We start from the raw sequence: 17,191 nt of genomic DNA on the forward strand, positions 1-17,191 counted from the left end.
AGTTTATGGTCAGCCTGAGCTACCTAGTAAAACCTGGTGAAACAAAAACAGGAGCCATAGCTTACTGGTTACGAGTACATAAAGCACGCCAGGTACAGCCGGGTACAGCCGGGTACAGCCGTTTGAGGCCAGCCTAGTCTACTGAGTGAGGCCCTGTGGAAAACAAAGAGTACTTATGGCTTTGGCAGAGGGCCTGGATTGGACTGGTCCCAACTAGCCATGGGGATTCTAAGGCCCTCTTCTGGCCTCTGTAGACACTGGACTCCCACGCAGACACCCACACAAAGACATCCACATAATTCAAAATTAAAGATAAAACATTTTTATTTTTTGAGACAGGTTTTTCTGTGTAGCCTTGGGTATACCGGAACTCGATCTGTAGACCAGGCTTGCCTCACACTCACAGTGATTCCCCTGCCCCTCCAGTGCTGGGATTAAAGGCGTGCGCACCACCACTGCCCGGCTGATACTTTTTTTTTCTTTTAGGCATCATAAAGAAGTTAGGGTACAGAAAAGATAGATCTATAAATAGGTCTCAAATATAAAATAAGACGACTGACGTAGATTGCTTAGTGGTTAACAACACTTAACTACTTTCACGGAAAGTGGGATATGCCAATTTCCAAGACTGGTGAGGTGGATGAAGAGAGTTCCGGGCCAGGCTGGGCTAGTGAAACTGTCATTTCAAAAAAGAAAAGAGAAAAAAACTAAGAAAACAAAACCAAAAAAGAGAAAAAAAATTAAGAAAACAAAACCAAAAATTTCATAGCACCATTTAGTTGGTGGCTTTGATTCGGATTCGTCTTGATGGAAGCAGCTAAATCACGTGACCGACTCCGAACCACGTGGTCTGCCTTGGTGCCTCTGGGGTCCGCCGCCGCCCCACCGTGCTTTAGGTCTGACCCGCTGGGTGCTTGTCAGATTAACTTCCGGTCTTCGTGACGTCCCCAGAGGGCAGTTTCCATAACAACCAGTTTATGCCCGCCTTCACGAGACGTCACATCTGTTTTAGGGCGAAGGGTGCCCTTGCGCGCATGCGCAAAATGAAAAGACACAGGAAATGTTTTTTCTGCGCAGGCGTCGTGGTCCCGAGGGCGGGGCTTGGCTGCGCCGCGGTGCGCAGGCGCAGCCATCGGTGGGTCGGGTCTTTGGTCGACTGAGAGGTGAGGCTGGGGGCTCTACCGCGCCCCGGATGGGCGTGGAGGTCTGTGGGTATAGCTTCGTGGTGCTCGATAGCCCATGAGACAAAGGTGGTTTGTGATCGGGACTTCTTCACCCTTCGGGGCTCGTGATCGGGCGGCGCAGAGGGGAAACTGAGGCAGGCGGCATCTCCCCCCGCCCCCAACCCCTCATCGCTATTTCTCACGAAAGGCCAGCGTTTAGGTGTGGGGGCGGACCTCAGTTTCCTCGGGGCCCCTCTGGTCTAAGACCCTCTCACATTGCCATTCCTCACCCTGGTGACCTTGCTTAGCCTGTTGCCTGCCCACAGCCTCAGTTTCCCTCTTCTGTACATTGGACGTTGTCACCACCGTCTGAGCGGTTGTCGGTGCTCGTTCCCATTTGGAGGGTGTGTTTGATTCGGGTGTCGAAGGTAGGTAGAGTGTGGGGTAGGGCAGAGGGCCAGCGGTCTGCCTGCTGTGCATGCTAGGGCAGATGGCTTCCCCTCTCTGAGGAGCTCTTAAAATAGTGGTAAGGCAGGTGTGCTGACACACAGGCAGAGGCAGGAGGATCGTGGTGACTTCCATGTCAGCAAGGACTACATACTTTGTCTCAAAAAACAAAACAAAACCAAAAGCAATGGCCCTAACGAATAGCCTAGATCCTTGGTCCACGACCTATAATTCAGTCTTTCATTTGAGAGGGGGAGGCATCTGGATCACTGGGAGTTCAGGCCCAGCCTGGAATACCTAGTGTGGTTCAAGACCCAGCCTTGGATACCTAACACGTTGAAGTTAGCTAGACCACAATGTGAGACCCTGTCTGAAAATGAAGTAGCCGTAATTAATTTTAGCTAGTTTGATTTTTGAGACAAAGTCTTTATCTGTCTCTAGCTGTCTGGGAACTCACTATGTAGACCAGGCTGGCCTCAACTCCCACCTCTGCCCAGGATTGGAGGCCTGCACACCACACCTGGCATCATAATTTTAAAAGGTTGGTAGTCTGGTCCCTTTTAGCTGTAAGCTGGTGTTCCTGGCTGTCGTCCCAGCTGGGGGGAGGCTGAGGCAGGAAGATGTGAGTGAAGTTACGGCCATTTTGGGTTACATGGTGAAACCTTCCTGTCTCAAAAGCCAGGCCATGGTGGGGCCGGACTTTGATCCCAGCACTCAGGAGGCAGAGGCAGGAGGATCTCTAATTTCGAGGTCAGCCTGGTCTACAGAGTGAGTTCTAGGACAGCCAGGTTGCACGGTGAAACCCTGTCCTGGAAATCAAAAACAAAGATGAAATGTTAGCAACTACAAAAACAGAGAGAGTCAGTTGATTGTTATGTCTCTGTGTCTCTGTCACCTGGAGGTTCATTGTCCTAATGTCCATTAGTAAAGATTTATTAGCCTTTTTGGGGGCTGCTGACTGACACAGGGACCCAGGACACCAGTTGACTGAGGTGACTTTCCTGTTTTGTCCCTGTCTCTGGTTATTTGTTTTATCAGTGTTTTCTTTTCTTGGTCATTCTCATCCACAGGGACCCTGGGCAGTGTGTGTGGACGTTTGTGATCAGTGTGACTGAAGGGGCTTCTGACGTGACTGACACTGGATGGGGGTCAGGAACGTTGACCACAGAACAGTGCTTCTGTTGGGGAAACAACTCAGTGAGCAATGTGTTTGCCACGAGGATCTGAGTTCGATTCCCTGTACCCACCCATGGAGAGCACTGGTGGCACTTGTGATTTCAGTGCAGGGAAGGCACAAGCTAGGCAGATCTGGGTTCTCTGGACAGCCTGCCTAGTTCCACCATCAGCCCTGTGTCCCAGGGACAGACACTGCCTCTAAAAGATGACCTTCTGCCTGGAGAGAAGACACCCAAGGCTGATCTACCTCTGCTCTCCACATGTGTGTGGACACACACATGCACACCACACACACACACACACACATACATACCACATCACACATTCACTCACATATATACATATCACATACACACACACCTCATACACTCAGATACTTACACACACACCACATACACTCAGGTATACCCACACTCACATGGACACACACATAGACTCACCACACACTCACATGGACACACACATAGACTCACCACACACTCACATGGACACACACATAGACTCCCCACACACTCACATAGATACATACTCATATACATACACATAGACTCCCCACACACTCACATAGATACATACTCATATACACACACCACACACTCACATGGACACACACAAATGCACACACACACTGATGCTACTGTAGTTGGTAACCAAGCATGCCTGCAATTGTAGCACTCCAGAGGCAGACATGGGAGGATTGCCCTAAATTTGAGGCTAGCCAGCGGTGCAATTGAGCACTGGTGTTAAAATGGAACCCAAGCGCCGGGCAGATTGTGTGTGCACCCCGTTTCGTGTGGTAAGGGATTGCCTACTGGAGAGCCGCTGTCTGAGGTCCTAGCTGGTGCTTCCTGTTGGCTCCACAGGTGAGCTATGTTCCAAGCCTTCCTGGTGTTTTGTTTTGAGACACAGTCTTCTGCATCCCGGGGCTTCCTGTGTGCCGAGGGACACTCAGCCCACTAGGACTTGGCCCAGGCAGCTTCACCGGAGTCCTCAGAACAGAGTTGGACTCTGTGACCAAGCTCAGCGCTTGCCACACAGACCTCCAAGGAAGTTGAGGGGTTGGGGGGAGCAGACAGAGACAGTCTGTAGCCCAGGCCCCCTTTATACTTGTGGTGGCAGTCCTCCCTCCTCCTGCTTCAGCCTCCCAAGTGCTGGGCCGACGGTCAGGCCTGGCTGGGCTGGGGGTTCAGGTGCTGCCTATCTAGAGCTTTCCCTGACGTGATCCTGCTCCTGAGTGTGGAGCTTTGCATCCAGGAAGTTCTGATCCTACCAAGGATTCAGGCCAAAGGTTTATCATAGCGCTTCCTGGCAGAGAGCATGACTCCCAGCTGTCACCTCCAGTCACATACCAGCCGCCCTGCTGAGGTTAGCCTTGAATTCCTAATCCTCCCAAGTGCTGGGATGACAGGTATGTGTGGGCATGCTCTGTTTTATTTTTTTGTTTTAAGGTTTATTCTTGATTGTGTGAGTGTGTTCGTTAGTGCATGCGTGAGCGTACAGAGCATGTGGAGCCAGAAGAGGGTGCCAGGTCCGCTGTGAAGCCAGAAGAGGGTGCCGGGTCCTCTGTGAAGCCAGAAGAGGGTTCTGGATCCTCTGTGGAGACAGAAGGGGGTGCTGGGTCCTCTGTGGAGACAGAAGGGGGTACTGGGTCCTTTGTGGAGACAGAAGGGGGTGCTGGGTCCTCTGGAGCTGGAGTCCAGGTGGTTGTAAATGACATGACTCATGTAGGTGCTGGGACTGAACCTGGGCCCTCTGGCAAAGCAGCAGTGGCCCTAAGCAGTGAGCTGCCCCTGCCACCTGCTCCGTGTTCTGAGACAAGCTCAGTGTGCAGCCCAGGCTGGCTTTAGACTTTAGCAGTGTCCTCGGGTGCCTGAGCTTCAACCTCTGCTTGGTTAGGTTTTTATAAGGAGAGGGGCTGTGCTCCCTAAGAGACTGTTCACGTGGCTTAGAGACCTGCCTTCTCAATGTGTCACTTGTCACCACTGTGGTGTGGATGGCACCTGGGGCTCGAGCGACTGTCCAGAGCGAGCAACTGTCCAGAGTGCTCTAGGTTTTTATCTGGTGTTGGGGAGGAGGAGGCCAACCTTGAACTTTGGGAGGTTGGAATGCCTCCTCCCTCTGTCCCCACAGCAAGTGCACATGTAGGGTCTGCCAAGGTCTTTGAGGTCTGCGTGCTGTGACATCTGCTTGCCTCAAAGGTGGACATGGACTGTGGTTTGCCGAGCTGCTGTGCTTGTAGGGAGGCTGAGTAGTTGCAGTCAGGCAAAGGCAGGGCCTGCAGCATCTCTGGGGCGAAGCCCCTCATTTTGTGGGCTCACGTGTGGTTTTAGCTTCTTTGTCCTGGACAGGGGCCTAGGTAAGGACACTCGTGCGCTGTCACAGGCCTAGGTGAGGACACTCGTGCGCTGTCACAGGCCTAGGTAAGGACACTTGTGAACTGTCACAGGCCTAGGTGAGGACACTCGTGAACTGTACTGGGTTGGGTTTGGATTTGCACAAGCTGGGATGGAACTTGATTTGTTGAGCAGGCTAGCCTCAGACTTTTCCAGCCTCTTCCCTGAGGCAGGGCTCCTCTGACCCTGGAACTAGGTTGGTGGCCAGCAAAACCCAGCCATCCTCCTGTCTCCACTCATGCACCTGGAGCCAAGGTTACTGGTCTGTTCATAGAACCACAGCCAGTGTATTGGGTAGGTGCTGGGGATCTGAACCAGGGTCTCCCACCTGGCCACCTGGCCACCTGGCCACCTGGCCACCTTGCCTGTCCCAAGGTTGGGGGTTTGATTCTGTCATGAGTAAGCTGGGTTGAGGCAAGGGACAGTGAATCTGAGGCTGAGTGGCCTCACTGTGTGTCAGAAGGAACGGGAGGGAAAGAGGTGTGCAGACAGCAGTGAGGGGTGGAGGGTGCTGGGCCTCTCACCAGGGAACTCTGGGACAGGTCCTGCTGCTTCCTCACCCCTGTGCCCCACAGACCAGACCATGCCTGGGTGGTGGGCAGCTGCACTCATAAAGCCCCCACTGTTCGGGGATAATAGGCCTTTGAGAACCTTGTCCCTTAGCCAGAAGCCTCCCAAGCCCTGCAGGCCTGGGCTGTGAGAACTGGGCCTCATGACCACAGAGGGAGGCCAGTGGACACCTCCGGGGGAGGCCTCCATGGAGGTCAGATGTTCTCTGACTGGGCATGCATCTCTTATCTTTGCTCACTCCACACCGGGAGCTCTCCAGTCAGACATCATGCAGGGTTGCCTGTCTCTGCCTCAGCCCTGGGTTATAGTGTATCACCATGCCTAGCTTCATACATGGATGCTAGGGATCTGAACTCAGATCCTCATATTTGCAGAGCAAGCACTGTGCCCACTAAGCTGTCTCCCAGCCCTAGTTATTGTCTATGTTTGTGTGCGTGTGTGGGTGTCATGGCACTATCCATGTGATGGCCAGAAGACACTCAGGAGCAGCGCTTTCCTCCGTGTGGGACCCAGAGGTGGAGCCGTGTCGCCAGGCTTGGGCAAGCTCACTTACCCACTAAGCCACCTTTCTGGCCCTCTGGTCCTATTTTTATTCATTTATTTGTTTATTTAGTCAAGGTCTCACCATAGCCTAGGCCAGCCTAGAGCTTGTTGCCCCCCTGCCTCAGCTCCAGAGTGCTGGGATCAGAGGTGGGTCCGTCATGCCTGGCAGGCACATGTCCAGTGGATGCTTGTATGGAGAGGCTTCCTTTTGGAGGAGCTGAAGGTCCAGCTTTGACCTCTGACTTGAGCCCACTACTCTCATCCGATCCCTAGGTCATGTCCCCGGTGAGCCAGCTGTCCTTACAGCCGGACCCTGAGGCCAGGTCTGAGCCAGTTGTATTAATGTAGATCACTTGCCCTTGGTGCTGGCAGGAGGACAGAGGTTCCTCTGGGTGAAGGACAGAATTCGCTTTTGGACTCTCAGAGCTTGGGTGGTGGCTTCTGAGGGGAACGACTGTTGCAGGCCCATCCCATCTGTCTTCATACAGTGGTCCCATGGGAGAAGGTCTCAATATCTTCATTATATTAATGTTTTGAGGATAGGGCCCCAAAGTTGGTCCGTGCTAGACAAGAACTAGGGACTGAGCAGCACCCATGACCTCTGCTGGACTTAAAAGCTTGTTTTTCTGTGTGCCTGTGTTTAGAGCAGAGGGTGTAAGGTCCCTGGGGCTGGAGCTGAGGGTGCTATGGGTGCTGAGAACTGGAGTGCTGGAAACTGGGGGTTCAGATGCTCTGCAAGAGCGGCTTAACCTCTGAGGCACCCCTACCCTCACCCCTGCATTTACTGACTTGTTTTGAGCCAGGTGCCCGACGCCCAGCGCGCTGCTGGCCTCAGCCTCCCCAGTGTGTAGAGACGTGTGGCAGTACACACAATCCCAGTCCTCACTGTTCAACTAAGACCTTGAACTCAACATTATCCTCCTGCCTCAGCCACCCAAGGACCAGGGATCACAGGCGTGTGCCACATGCCCTCAAAAATTTTCCTTTTTGTGTTTGAACTTGAATCAGGACCCACTCTGGCCTCACCTTAACATGTTCACCTCTGTGAACTCCCTGTCTCCAAAGGCAGTCATATTTGGCCTCTGGGTTCAGGGGTCTCCGTTTAGAAGCTTAGGGACACTGTGTGGCAGGTGATGCTGTGGCCTGCTTATGGGATCTACGGGTGTGGGTGCCGCCCGGGAGCAGTCTCCCATGATGCTTCCCTCATGTGCATTGGCTGGAGACCAGACCCTGCTCCTCTCAGGTATTGGTCCAAGGCTGCTTTCTAGAATGTTCTTTTAGGTGCTAGTTGAGGGGCTGAAAGCGTGGCAAAGCGGTAGTAACTGGTGCAGCTGGCATGCATGTCCTCATGCCAGGGTGCCTGGGCCATGCAAGCATGTCTGCAGTGGTTGATCAGCACCCCACCACTGCTGAGAGAAACCCCTCCATTCCTGGGTGCTCAGGACAAAGGCCATGGCAGAAGGGGTCTGCCGTGTATTGGGGGAGGGACAGGATGGCCAAGCAGGCCTGGCCAGGAGTCACTCAGCCTGGTGGGAGGGATGGGTACAGGGAACAGGAGACACAGAAGGATGTGGCCCACCATTGCAGAACTTTACCCGCTACCTCTGAATACCTGCTGGCTTCATGTCCACCTCCAGGTGACAGAAGGACACTGAGGTGCTGAGCTGGCCATACCCTGGAGAGGCTGTGACAGTTCCATCAGTCCCATTTCACAGGCACCGCAACTGGGGCGCTGACGTGGAGCTTAGAGGTCCACAGGCCTCTCCCTCGTTGTCTTTGGGAGTCCCGTGCCTATGGTTTGTGACCCAGAGCCATGCTGGCCTCTCCATCACATGCAGGACTGTAGTGGCTGTCAGGTGATCACATGCTAGGTGCCAAAACTTTAGGTCAATTTCTGTCTTAGACTAGAGGCCTCACGTCTGAACTGGCATGGCAGATCCCCACACCTCGAGCTTCTAAGTATCTTTCTGCCCTCTTGCTTCTGCCCTGTGATGTCTGCTGCTGTGCAGGGATCCAAACACTCTCTGAGGGTGTCTGTCAGTGCCAGCCCATCCCTTATGGCTCCTTTTGAGGCTCAGGGATGTGACCGCGACACCGTGCCCACTTCTCTGCTGGCTCATCTGGTGCCAGGTCAGCTCATCTCCAGGGGGACTGAACTTACCTGCTGCCTCTGAAGGTTACCTGGGTTGAAGTCACTCCGAGGTGGTTAGGAGAGCCACATTCAACTGTCTCTCTGGAGTCCAGAACTGTCCTGGTGTCACCACACGGTGTCATCAAGGGGCCTCGCAGACCAGGGCTGTGAGCTACAGCACCTCCCAAGCTCTGGGTATAGGGTGGGTTGAGCAAGGGGCTGATGTCCTCAAAACCTTGTGATCCCAGAAAATGGCCCTGCTCACCATGTGCTGGACGCACTGACTGGCTGGTATGTTGCAAAAGGGTAAGTTGAGGAAAGTGCCCAGAGGCAACACTGTTAGCTCCAGGCATGGTCTCCCTCCCTAGCACTGTGTTAGTGTGATGGAGTCACTTCTGTGTGGCAGATAGTCTGTGGCTCCATGCCCAGGGTGTCCCCGCCTGTCACGAGGGAGGAAGGAAGGCTCTGCACAGCAGCCCTGACACTAGAACTGACCATTTCTGGTAGTGGTTGGGTGCTAGGTCAAGGACAGATCTTCCCTCTCTCTGGCTCCTCACCTGACACTTTGGGCTGTCCCCACAGATCCTGAGCAAGCATTGTCACCTCATCAGCCCCAAGATGGACAACAGGAAGCGCCTGGCCTACGCCATCATCCAGTTCCTGCATGGCCAGTTGCGGCATGGTGGGCTCTCGTCTGATGCCCAGGAGAGCCTAGAGGGTAAGTGTGGGCTGCTGCCCTGCCAGCCTCTGCCAGGGCTCAGGACACCAGAGATGTGGGAGGCAGCCAGCATGCATGCTCAGCCTGGCATCGTAGCCTTCCTTGGCTCATGATGGGAGTGGCGGGTGTCCAGCATGCCACTGGTGCCCTCGCTCCCCTTGCTGCTCCTCTCTGGCTGTGGACTGAGCCCTCAGTTCCTGATTGGCAGTGGGGGTACAGTTTCATACTCCTCTGCCCACGTCTCACAGGATGGTGGTTCCTGGGGGCAGCCTCAGTAGCTGTTGGGCCCCTGTGTGGGCCTCCTTTGCTGAGGGCGTGGCTTTACCTCCCTCATTGTGTAGCACTACTCTTGGGGACATGTGACAAGTGCGTTTGCCTCAGATGGGGATAAACCAAAACACAGACAGCACCAAAGCCCTGCTTTGTCAGCCAGTCAGTCAGTCTACTGGGGCACTGACAGGAGCAGAAACCACTCAAAGACAGCTGTGACACCAGAGCCCACCCGAGCATGGGTGGCAGCTCCCAAGCCCCAACCCTGGAGCCCAGCTCACAGCCTGCATGCGGTGGGGCAGTTTCTCGGGACTCTGTCCTTCTGAGCCTCAGAGCACCCCTTCCTGCTTATGTATGTGAGAGAGCCTCCTGTGTCTGGCGTGTTTAGAGGCTTCTCACTTCCTGTCTTTGCCAGCTTCCCTGCAGCATGGCAGTTTGTCTCCAGGAATCGCAGCTCAACAGCTCAACACCTCAGAGAAAGGTGGTTGCCCCGGGCCTAGGGACACTAACCTCGCCACAGTGGCTTTCACTGTTCCCAAATCACAGGCCTCGTGTGCTTGCCTCCTGCTGTCAGGAGCAGACTAGTGACATGTGTGTCTGAGAGGCTGACTTGAGGTCACTGAGAAGGACTGAGGTACAGGGCCAGGTGCTTAAGGCCTGTTTGGAGACACATGAGGGCTAGCCTGGGGTTTGGTGTGAAGTCCCGGCTCAGACCAGGTATGGTAGTGCACACCTGTTATCCCCACACTCAGAAAATGGGTGCAGGTGGGTCGGGGTTTCTGGGACATGCTTGTATGTTCTATGTAGAGAGTTCAAGATGCCAGAGCTCCCGTGGGCTCCAGTGAGGTGGCTTATCTCGTGTCCCACACAGTTGCCATCCAGTGTCTGGAGACAGCCTTTGGGGTGACGCTGGAGGACAGTGACCTTGCTCTCCCTCAGACCCTGCCAGAGATATTTGAAGCAGCCACTGCCAGCAAGGTGAGCCTGGGCTTCCCTTGACTGTGCTCACGATGGCAATGTGCATGGGCATTTGGACTTCACCAGGTCCCGACCGTCCTGTGCTGAGGCTTGACAGTGCTCTGAGCTGTGTGGCATCCTGCAAGGGCAGGTGTGGCAGGGCTCAGTGGGATTCTTTTACCCCTAGCAGGAGATGCCACAGGACCTGAGGAGCCCTGACAGGACACCACCATCTGAGGAGGACTCAGCTGAGGCAGAGCGCCTCAAAACAGAAGGTGAGGGAGACACATGTCCCCATGGGACCTGTGCAAAGTGCTGAAGAGATGCAGCCTGGGTCAGCCCCTCGGATGGCTCCCCAGCACACTGTTAGGCAGCTAGCTCACAGTTGGTTCTACGCCAGCTGTGGAGCATCCAGTGCCCTCTTTTGGTGTCTGTGGACACTGCACCTGCACGCTCATGCACACGTGCGCGCGCGCGCACACACACACACACACACACACACACACCGTTCAGAATAATATATATTTATCCAGCTTTAAAGTGGCAGACTTAGATGAATCTCTGTGAGTTCAAGACCAGCCCAGTTCACATGGTGCATTTAGGACACCCAGAACTACATCATAAGACTTTGTTCCCAAAACAAAACAAAAAAGATATTTTAAAAAAATTAAAAGAGCCTGGTTCGGTGGCTCACACCTTTAACCTGAGCACTTGGGAGGCAGAAGCAGGAGGATCTCTGTGAGATTGAGGCCAGCCTGGTCTACAGAGTGAGTTCCAGGACAGCCAGGGCTACATACTGAGACCTTGTCTCAAAAACCCAGAGAAGGAGACATAAAACCTCAGGGCCTGTGTGGATAATGGATCTCGGGACACCGTCAACCCATGCTCAGGCAGGCCCCAGCCCCTTCACTGCAGGCCAGGCCTGACTCCCAGAAGGCAGGTGGTCTTGGCATTTAACCCAGGCTGACCCTCCCGGTCCATGGCTCTGCATGGGATGTGTTTGGCTGGAAAACAAGCTTGTGTAAGCTGGATTCTTGTCATTGTCACCAGATACTGCAGTGGACCACCATGTCCCCAGCACACATGAAGTTAGCATCTGTTCCCAGTACCACATTCACCGGGCTTAGTGTCACATCTGTCATTCCACATGGGGGGAGGTAGAGGCGGGGAGGATCAGGAGCTGGTTACATCGTAAGTTTGAGGACAGCCTAAGATACATGACCCCTCACCTGAAAACAAAAGTCCCAGGGTGACTGACCTGAGGGTCAGATCTCCCTTTGGGAATCTTAGACCAGAGAAGATAGGTGTATGACAGCATGGGCCAGCCTGGGCTCCTCTCCCTCTCTCTGTCCCCCTGCAGGTAATGAGCAGATGAAGCTGGAGAACTTTGAGGCGGCTGTGCACCTGTATGGCAAGGCCATCGAGCTCAACCCTGCCAATGCTGTGTACTTCTGTAACAGGTGTGGGTGGGGCCGGGCAGGGGGGAGCCACGGGGTGGGGTGTGGACTGTTGCGATGGTCTGCAGCTCTGCTTGAAGAGCAGAGGTCAGGTTTGGCATCATTTTGAGTGGCATGATGCTCACACAGGACCTGAGCCTGCTGTCGTCAGCCCAGCCCAGCAGACAGATGGGACAGTGCAGTCGAGCTTGTCCTTGTGTCTCTCGTTGACATGCAGGCTGTTCTTCAGCTGCTGTGATCTCCTTCAGCTTGGTTTAGTTTGGGACATGGTCTGTGGTCCGAGTGTGGTGGGCTACAGTACCCACCTTCCTGCCACAGACCAGCTCCTAGAGAGGCCTCCTGTGGAGGGCCTGCGAGTCCCTACTGACAGCTCCCTCTCCCCAGAGCCGCGGCCTACAGCAAGTTGGGGAACTACGTGGGGGCTGTGCAGGACTGTGAGCGAGCCATTGGCATCGACCCTGGGTACAGCAAGGCCTATGGCCGCATGGGGTGAGTGCAGCGGGCTGCTGTGGGGCCAGCACTGTGTCCCCAGACCTGCATGGGGCCAGACCTCCATAAGGCCCTTCCCCTGCGTGGGGCCCTTCCCCTGTGTGGCTCTCTGTCCTCTCATGTGACATCATTGTTTCCCCAGCCTAGACAGGGTGGGTTGGCACCAGGTCCCATCCTGGCTCACTTGCCACTCTGTTCCCAGCCTTGCGCTGTCCAGCCTGAACAAACATGCAGAGGCTGTGGCGTATTACAAGAAGGCCCTGGAGCTGGACCCCGACAATGACACCTACAAGTCCAACCTCAAGATTGCAGAGCTGAAGTTACGGGAGGCGCCGAGCCCCGTGAGCCCGTCTTTCACAGGGGGGTGATGGGAGGCCAGGCTGGAGCTGCCGCTCTGGAGTGGGAAGGGCGGCACTGAGGCTGGGATGCCGGGGATGCTGTGGTTAGAATGGATGCAAGGCTGGTGTTCAGAGGCTAACCGTGGGTCCTCAGATGCAGGGCAGAGCACTGGGCCATGTGGGTCACAGAGCTGGGGACACGCAGCAGAGACCCTCTGGTCTGTGACGTGGTAATAGGTATGATGGCCCCAGACATGGTGCAGACTGCCCAGAGTGTTCACAGTGACAGGCAGGCTGGTTGGGACCTCCTGGCAGCACCCTCCCTGAGGAGTGTAGGCCTTCCTGAGGGTGCAGCCAGTCGTCTTCCCCTAGAGAGGCCGGCCTGGCTCCACACACCACTAACCGATTTTTTCTCCTGCAGACGGGTGGCGTGGGCAGCTTAGACATTGCTGGCCTGCTGAACAACCCACACTTCATCACCATGGTAGGTGCTCCTTCTGCTCCCTGCCACCCGGGCCAGGGTTCCTGCCGCAAGTCTGCCCACAGGGAGTGAGCGTCAGGTGCCCCACTGCAGGAAGAGCCAGCCTGTGGCACAGCCTGCTGGGGCCCTGCAAGGCCACCGCTGTGTGAGACGTCCCTGGGCGTCTCACCGTGCTCTGCACTGTACGCAGGCGCTGCCGCAGCAGCGAGAAGGAGCTGGTTGGCTGTCTTTGCTGAATGCGTTATTTCTGGAGCAGGGCTAACAGAAACCTGCTTTGTGGCATATCCTTGGGGGTGGGGCCTGCACCCAGCCTTCTCTGCCAGCTGCACGTGTGACCAAAGTATTGTTTGCACAGTCCAGGGCTCCCTGAATTCAGCTAGGCACGGTGGTTCAGGCCTAAGAGCCACTGGGGCACTGAGACAGGATGGCCAGTTCAGATCAGCCTGGGTTGTACCCTGACCTTGTCTGACACAGCAGGAGCTTGGGCACAGCTCTGGTGTCCTGTTTGGAGGGGGGAGGCGGGGTGAGGACCAGAGCCCACCTCAGCATTGTGGAGGAAGGAACTAGTGTCCACGAGAGACAGTAAGAGCGGAGGGCACAGCTGCCTGGGGTGTGTCTGTCTGTCTGTCTGTCTGCCTGGGGAGCTCCTGACGCCTGTGCCTTCTGTTCTGTTTAGGCTTCCAGCTTAATGAACAGCCCTCAGCTGCAGCAGCTGTAAGTGACCTGCCCTGGGCCTCTGTCCACAACTCAAATGACACAGCATTTGTCTGGTTTCTGTAACTTTTACTTTATGTATGTGGATGTTTTGCCTGTGTGAAAGTCTGTGTACCACGTGTGTGCAGTGCCCCGTGTGGCCAGACGTGGGCATCAGGCCCCCGGAAGCTGCAGTTAGATGCAGTTAGATGGTTGTGACTGCTCTGTGGCCTTGAGCCTGGTCTTGTCTGGGATCAGCCAGAGCTCTAACTGCAGACCCCTTCTCTGTTTATGTATTAATTCTAATTTTTTATTTATTTTGATGAGAGAAAAGCCAAAGTTTTTTTTTTTTTTTTTTTTTTTTTAATATTAATGTTTTGAGGTAGTGTCCCACTGTGTACCTCCAGCTGGCCTGGAGCTCAGAGTGTTGGGTGAAGTCGCCTAGCCTAGCATGTGTGTTGAATGAGACTGTGGCATTGCACAGTGCTACTGCTGTCCACTTGGAGAGCCTCTGTCCCATGAGCCATTGTCCAGTCCCCTCCCCAGGTCCCAACAGCCACAAATTTATATTTGTCTCTACACTGTCCTGTTGTGGACATTTCTCATCATAGTCAGGACTTTTGGGCCTGCCTCTCTCATTGACACAGCATTCTTAGTGTCCCTTTGTGCGACAGTGTGGACAGTGTGTGTCAGAGCCATGTTCCTGTTCGGGGCTGTGTCATGAACTGTCTGTCCTGACTACTGTGAACATGGTGGTGTTGGTCTTGTTCCCAGATTGGGAGCCCTGAGGCAGCTCCTGCTGAACCACCGGCAGCTCTGCCTTGCTGAGGAATGGCGGGGGCTGGTTTTCCTCTCCAGCTTTACGGGATTTTCTCAACACCAGCCTTGGTGCCCCTGGCTTGTTCTCCACGGGGTGTCCAAGGTCTCCTTCCCTCCTGGCATCTCCCCACAGTGACAGTCATGGTTACCACATGTTGACTCAGCTTAGAACCTGAGAAAGAAGGGGGCATGATGGTGGGGCCGGCCGGCCGGCTGGGAACTGTTTGTGGGTCATAGAGGTGGAGGGCCATGGCTGTGGCCCGGCTCAGTTCTCTCTCCTGCAGCATGTCGGGCATGATCTCTGGAGGCCATAACCCTCTGGGTACTCCGGGCAGTAGTCCGCAGCAGAGTGACCTGGCCAGCCTCATCCAGGCGTGAGTACTCCTCTTGCTGGTGCTGGTGGCTGGGAAGGGGCTGGCACTCACGACCCAGGGATGAGCGAGGGGGGCCCACAGGCGGGGAGGGGGAGGAGGGAGTGGGAGAATGGCCTGGTCGAGGCGGCCCAGAGGAATGGGGCAGCACGGTCTGTCTCCTGGCTATCTGCAGGGGCCAGCAGTTTGCACAGCAGATGCAGCAGCAGAACCCAGAGTTCGTGGAGCAAATCCGGAGCCAGGTGGTGCGCAGCCGGACACCCAGCGCCAGCCACGAGGAACAGCAAGAGTGACGATGGTGAGGCCCCATGGCCGGCCTGTCTTCGCCGGCGTAGCACAGCAGAACCCCACTTTTACCATTTTGTCATTTTAGAAAATATTTTCATTTACTTATTTCATGTATGTGAGTACAGTACTGCTCTCATCAGACACACCAGAAGAGGGCATCGGATCCCATTACAGGTGGTTGTGAGCCACCATGTGGTTGCTGGGAATTGAAGTCAGGACCTCTGGAAGAACAGTCAGTGCTCTAACCACTGAGCCATCTCTCCAGCCCCGTTTTATCAGTTTTTAATCTTAGTAGTGCAGGTGAACCTAGGGCTTTGTACGTGCAGGCCCTCCTCCCTGACCACACTCCCAGCCCCTCATGGAGAGGGGGTGTCTAGGTGGGGACTCCACCCCTGACCCTCACTGGGGAATTCTGGGGGACTGGTCACAGGGATGTGACCGTTGACCACATCCCTGGCCTTTTTCTGGGAGGGACCTTGGGGTGGGGCTGGACCCCTGGTCATGCCCCAGCTGTTTTTGTTCTTGTATCCATGGGTTTGTGTGCATGGACGTGTATGACCATGGCCAACCTGAGTGGTGGCCCTCTCTGGCCCAGAGCCTTGTGAAGTTCTTCAAGCCCCGTGTGGCTGGTGCTGGCCAGGGACGCGCTGTCTGTGTTCCCACCTCCCATTACTGCTCTTCCCCCGCTGCCTGACTCTCGAGTGGTCCCTGAGGCTGAGTGCACGTCACCAGCCAAGCCATCCCCAGTTCTGAGGTTTAGTTTTGTATTGTTTTGGTTTTGGTTTCAAGTTGCCAAAACTGTCTCCAAATTCCTGATTCTCCTGCCTCCTCCTCTAGAGCGTTGGATGACAGGTGTGTGCCACCATATTTAGATAGCAAAAGTTTTGCTGAAGCCATGGCACCCCTGGGTGTCCCTCGCTGAGCTCCTGTGACTCTCACTGCCGTCTTCTGTCTGCAGCTGACCCACGTGGTCCCTTCGCTCTGCGGCCTCCTGGTGTTTTAGCATTTTCTCCGTCGGGCAGCTCAAGAGAGAAACTGGACCTGCATGTTAAGACGGACTCATCCCCGCCTTGTGACTTTCTTCATCCCTCCCTTACGTTTTTTGTATTTTTACTGGCCCCACACCTTCCTGGAAGAGTCTACAGATGACTACATACCAGCACCAGTTCCTCCAGCCACCTAGGGACGCTGCAGGGAGGGTTAGGGGTGGGTGTGTGGAGTCATTGAGTGACAGCCGTGGCCCTCGGGTCTCAGGCCCCACCCTACCGGGTTCCTCCTAAAGGGACCTGAGTAGTTGACTCTCATCCCCCTGGGAAGCGTCCACTGCCAGCCCCAGCTGGGCGCCAGTGTCCCACGCCCACGCTTGGATTGCAGGTCCCAACAGGTGCCCTGGCCTGCCTTATTCCACTGTCTTGTGCCACACAGGACTGAGGCCTGTGACCTCTGCCTAGCACATGGCCGTCCATGTCTTGTCTTCCCAGCCCCGCTCCGTCTTCACGTCATCAGCCTCCGGCTCCATTCTCAGCCTGGGCGACACACACGGACATTGACCCATCTGTGCCCTTCCTGTCCTTGATCTCATGGGAATGCAGGGTCTGGGGTTGGCAGGGAGTTTTGGGTATTGGCCCTTGGGCTGTGCCATCAGCCCTGCAACAGCCACCAGAGCCATCTTTGTTCTGTCAGTCTGTCCAGAGAGGATGTGGATACCCCACACCCGAGTTCACAGGACAGCTGAACCGGCAGGGGCGTCATGATGGCATCAGGCTGTGGCAGTAGTGTGAGAGCTGTGTGTGTCATAGGTAGCCAGTAGGAAGATGGGCCCAGAGGGCAGCAGTGCCCCCTTGGGCACTTTATTCCTCTGGAATAAAGACAGTGATAATGCTTGGC

General features: G+C 55.1%; 1 protein-coding gene across 7 annotated transcripts; it reads left to right on the forward strand.

Annotated features, from left to right (window-relative positions):
- Nucleotides 1-1,022: 1,022 nt before the first annotated feature.
- On the forward strand, nucleotides 1,023-17,191 carry Sgta (small glutamine rich tetratricopeptide repeat co-chaperone alpha). Of its 7 annotated transcripts, none has more exons than XM_076919347.1 (12): nucleotides 1,023-1,163; nucleotides 9,006-9,141; nucleotides 10,283-10,389; nucleotides 10,559-10,643; nucleotides 11,729-11,828; nucleotides 12,210-12,314; nucleotides 12,517-12,655; nucleotides 13,074-13,136; nucleotides 13,810-13,847; nucleotides 14,930-15,019; nucleotides 15,192-15,314; nucleotides 16,142-17,191. In XM_076919347.1, the coding sequence occupies exons 2-11, from the start codon at nucleotides 9,042-9,044 to the stop codon at nucleotides 15,307-15,309; spliced, it is 945 nt and encodes a 314-aa protein (XP_076775462.1). In that variant the 5' UTR covers nucleotides 1,023-1,163; nucleotides 9,006-9,041; the 3' UTR covers nucleotides 15,310-15,314; nucleotides 16,142-17,191. The 7 variants fall into 7 exon arrangements, with proteins under 7 accessions (XP_076775462.1, XP_076775460.1, XP_076775458.1 ...); XM_076919345.1 differs by having other exon boundaries at nucleotides 16,263-17,191; XM_076919343.1 differs by having other exon boundaries at nucleotides 1,070-1,163; nucleotides 10,556-10,643; nucleotides 16,263-17,191.

Source organism: Arvicanthis niloticus, chromosome 22 (genome assembly GCF_011762505.2).
Source record: "Arvicanthis niloticus isolate mArvNil1 chromosome 22, mArvNil1.pat.X, whole genome shotgun sequence".
NCBI lineage: Eukaryota > Metazoa > Chordata > Mammalia > Rodentia > Muridae > Arvicanthis > Arvicanthis niloticus.

What these genes read in the sequence shown, in the direction of transcription:
- Sgta (XM_076919341.1), top strand. Translation starts at nt 8,646, where the DNA reads ATGTCCTCAAAACCTTGTGATCCCAGAAAATGGCCCTGCTCACCATGT. An exon ending in TGCCCAGGAGAGCCTAGAGG is followed by an intron (nt 9,142 to 10,282) that starts GTAAGTGTGGGC and finishes TGTCCCACACAG; the next exon opens with TTGCCATCCAGTGTCTGGAG. An exon ending in ACCCACACTTCATCACCATG is followed by an intron (nt 13,137 to 13,809) that starts GTAGGTGCTCCT and finishes TGTTCTGTTTAG; the next exon opens with GCTTCCAGCTTAATGAACAG.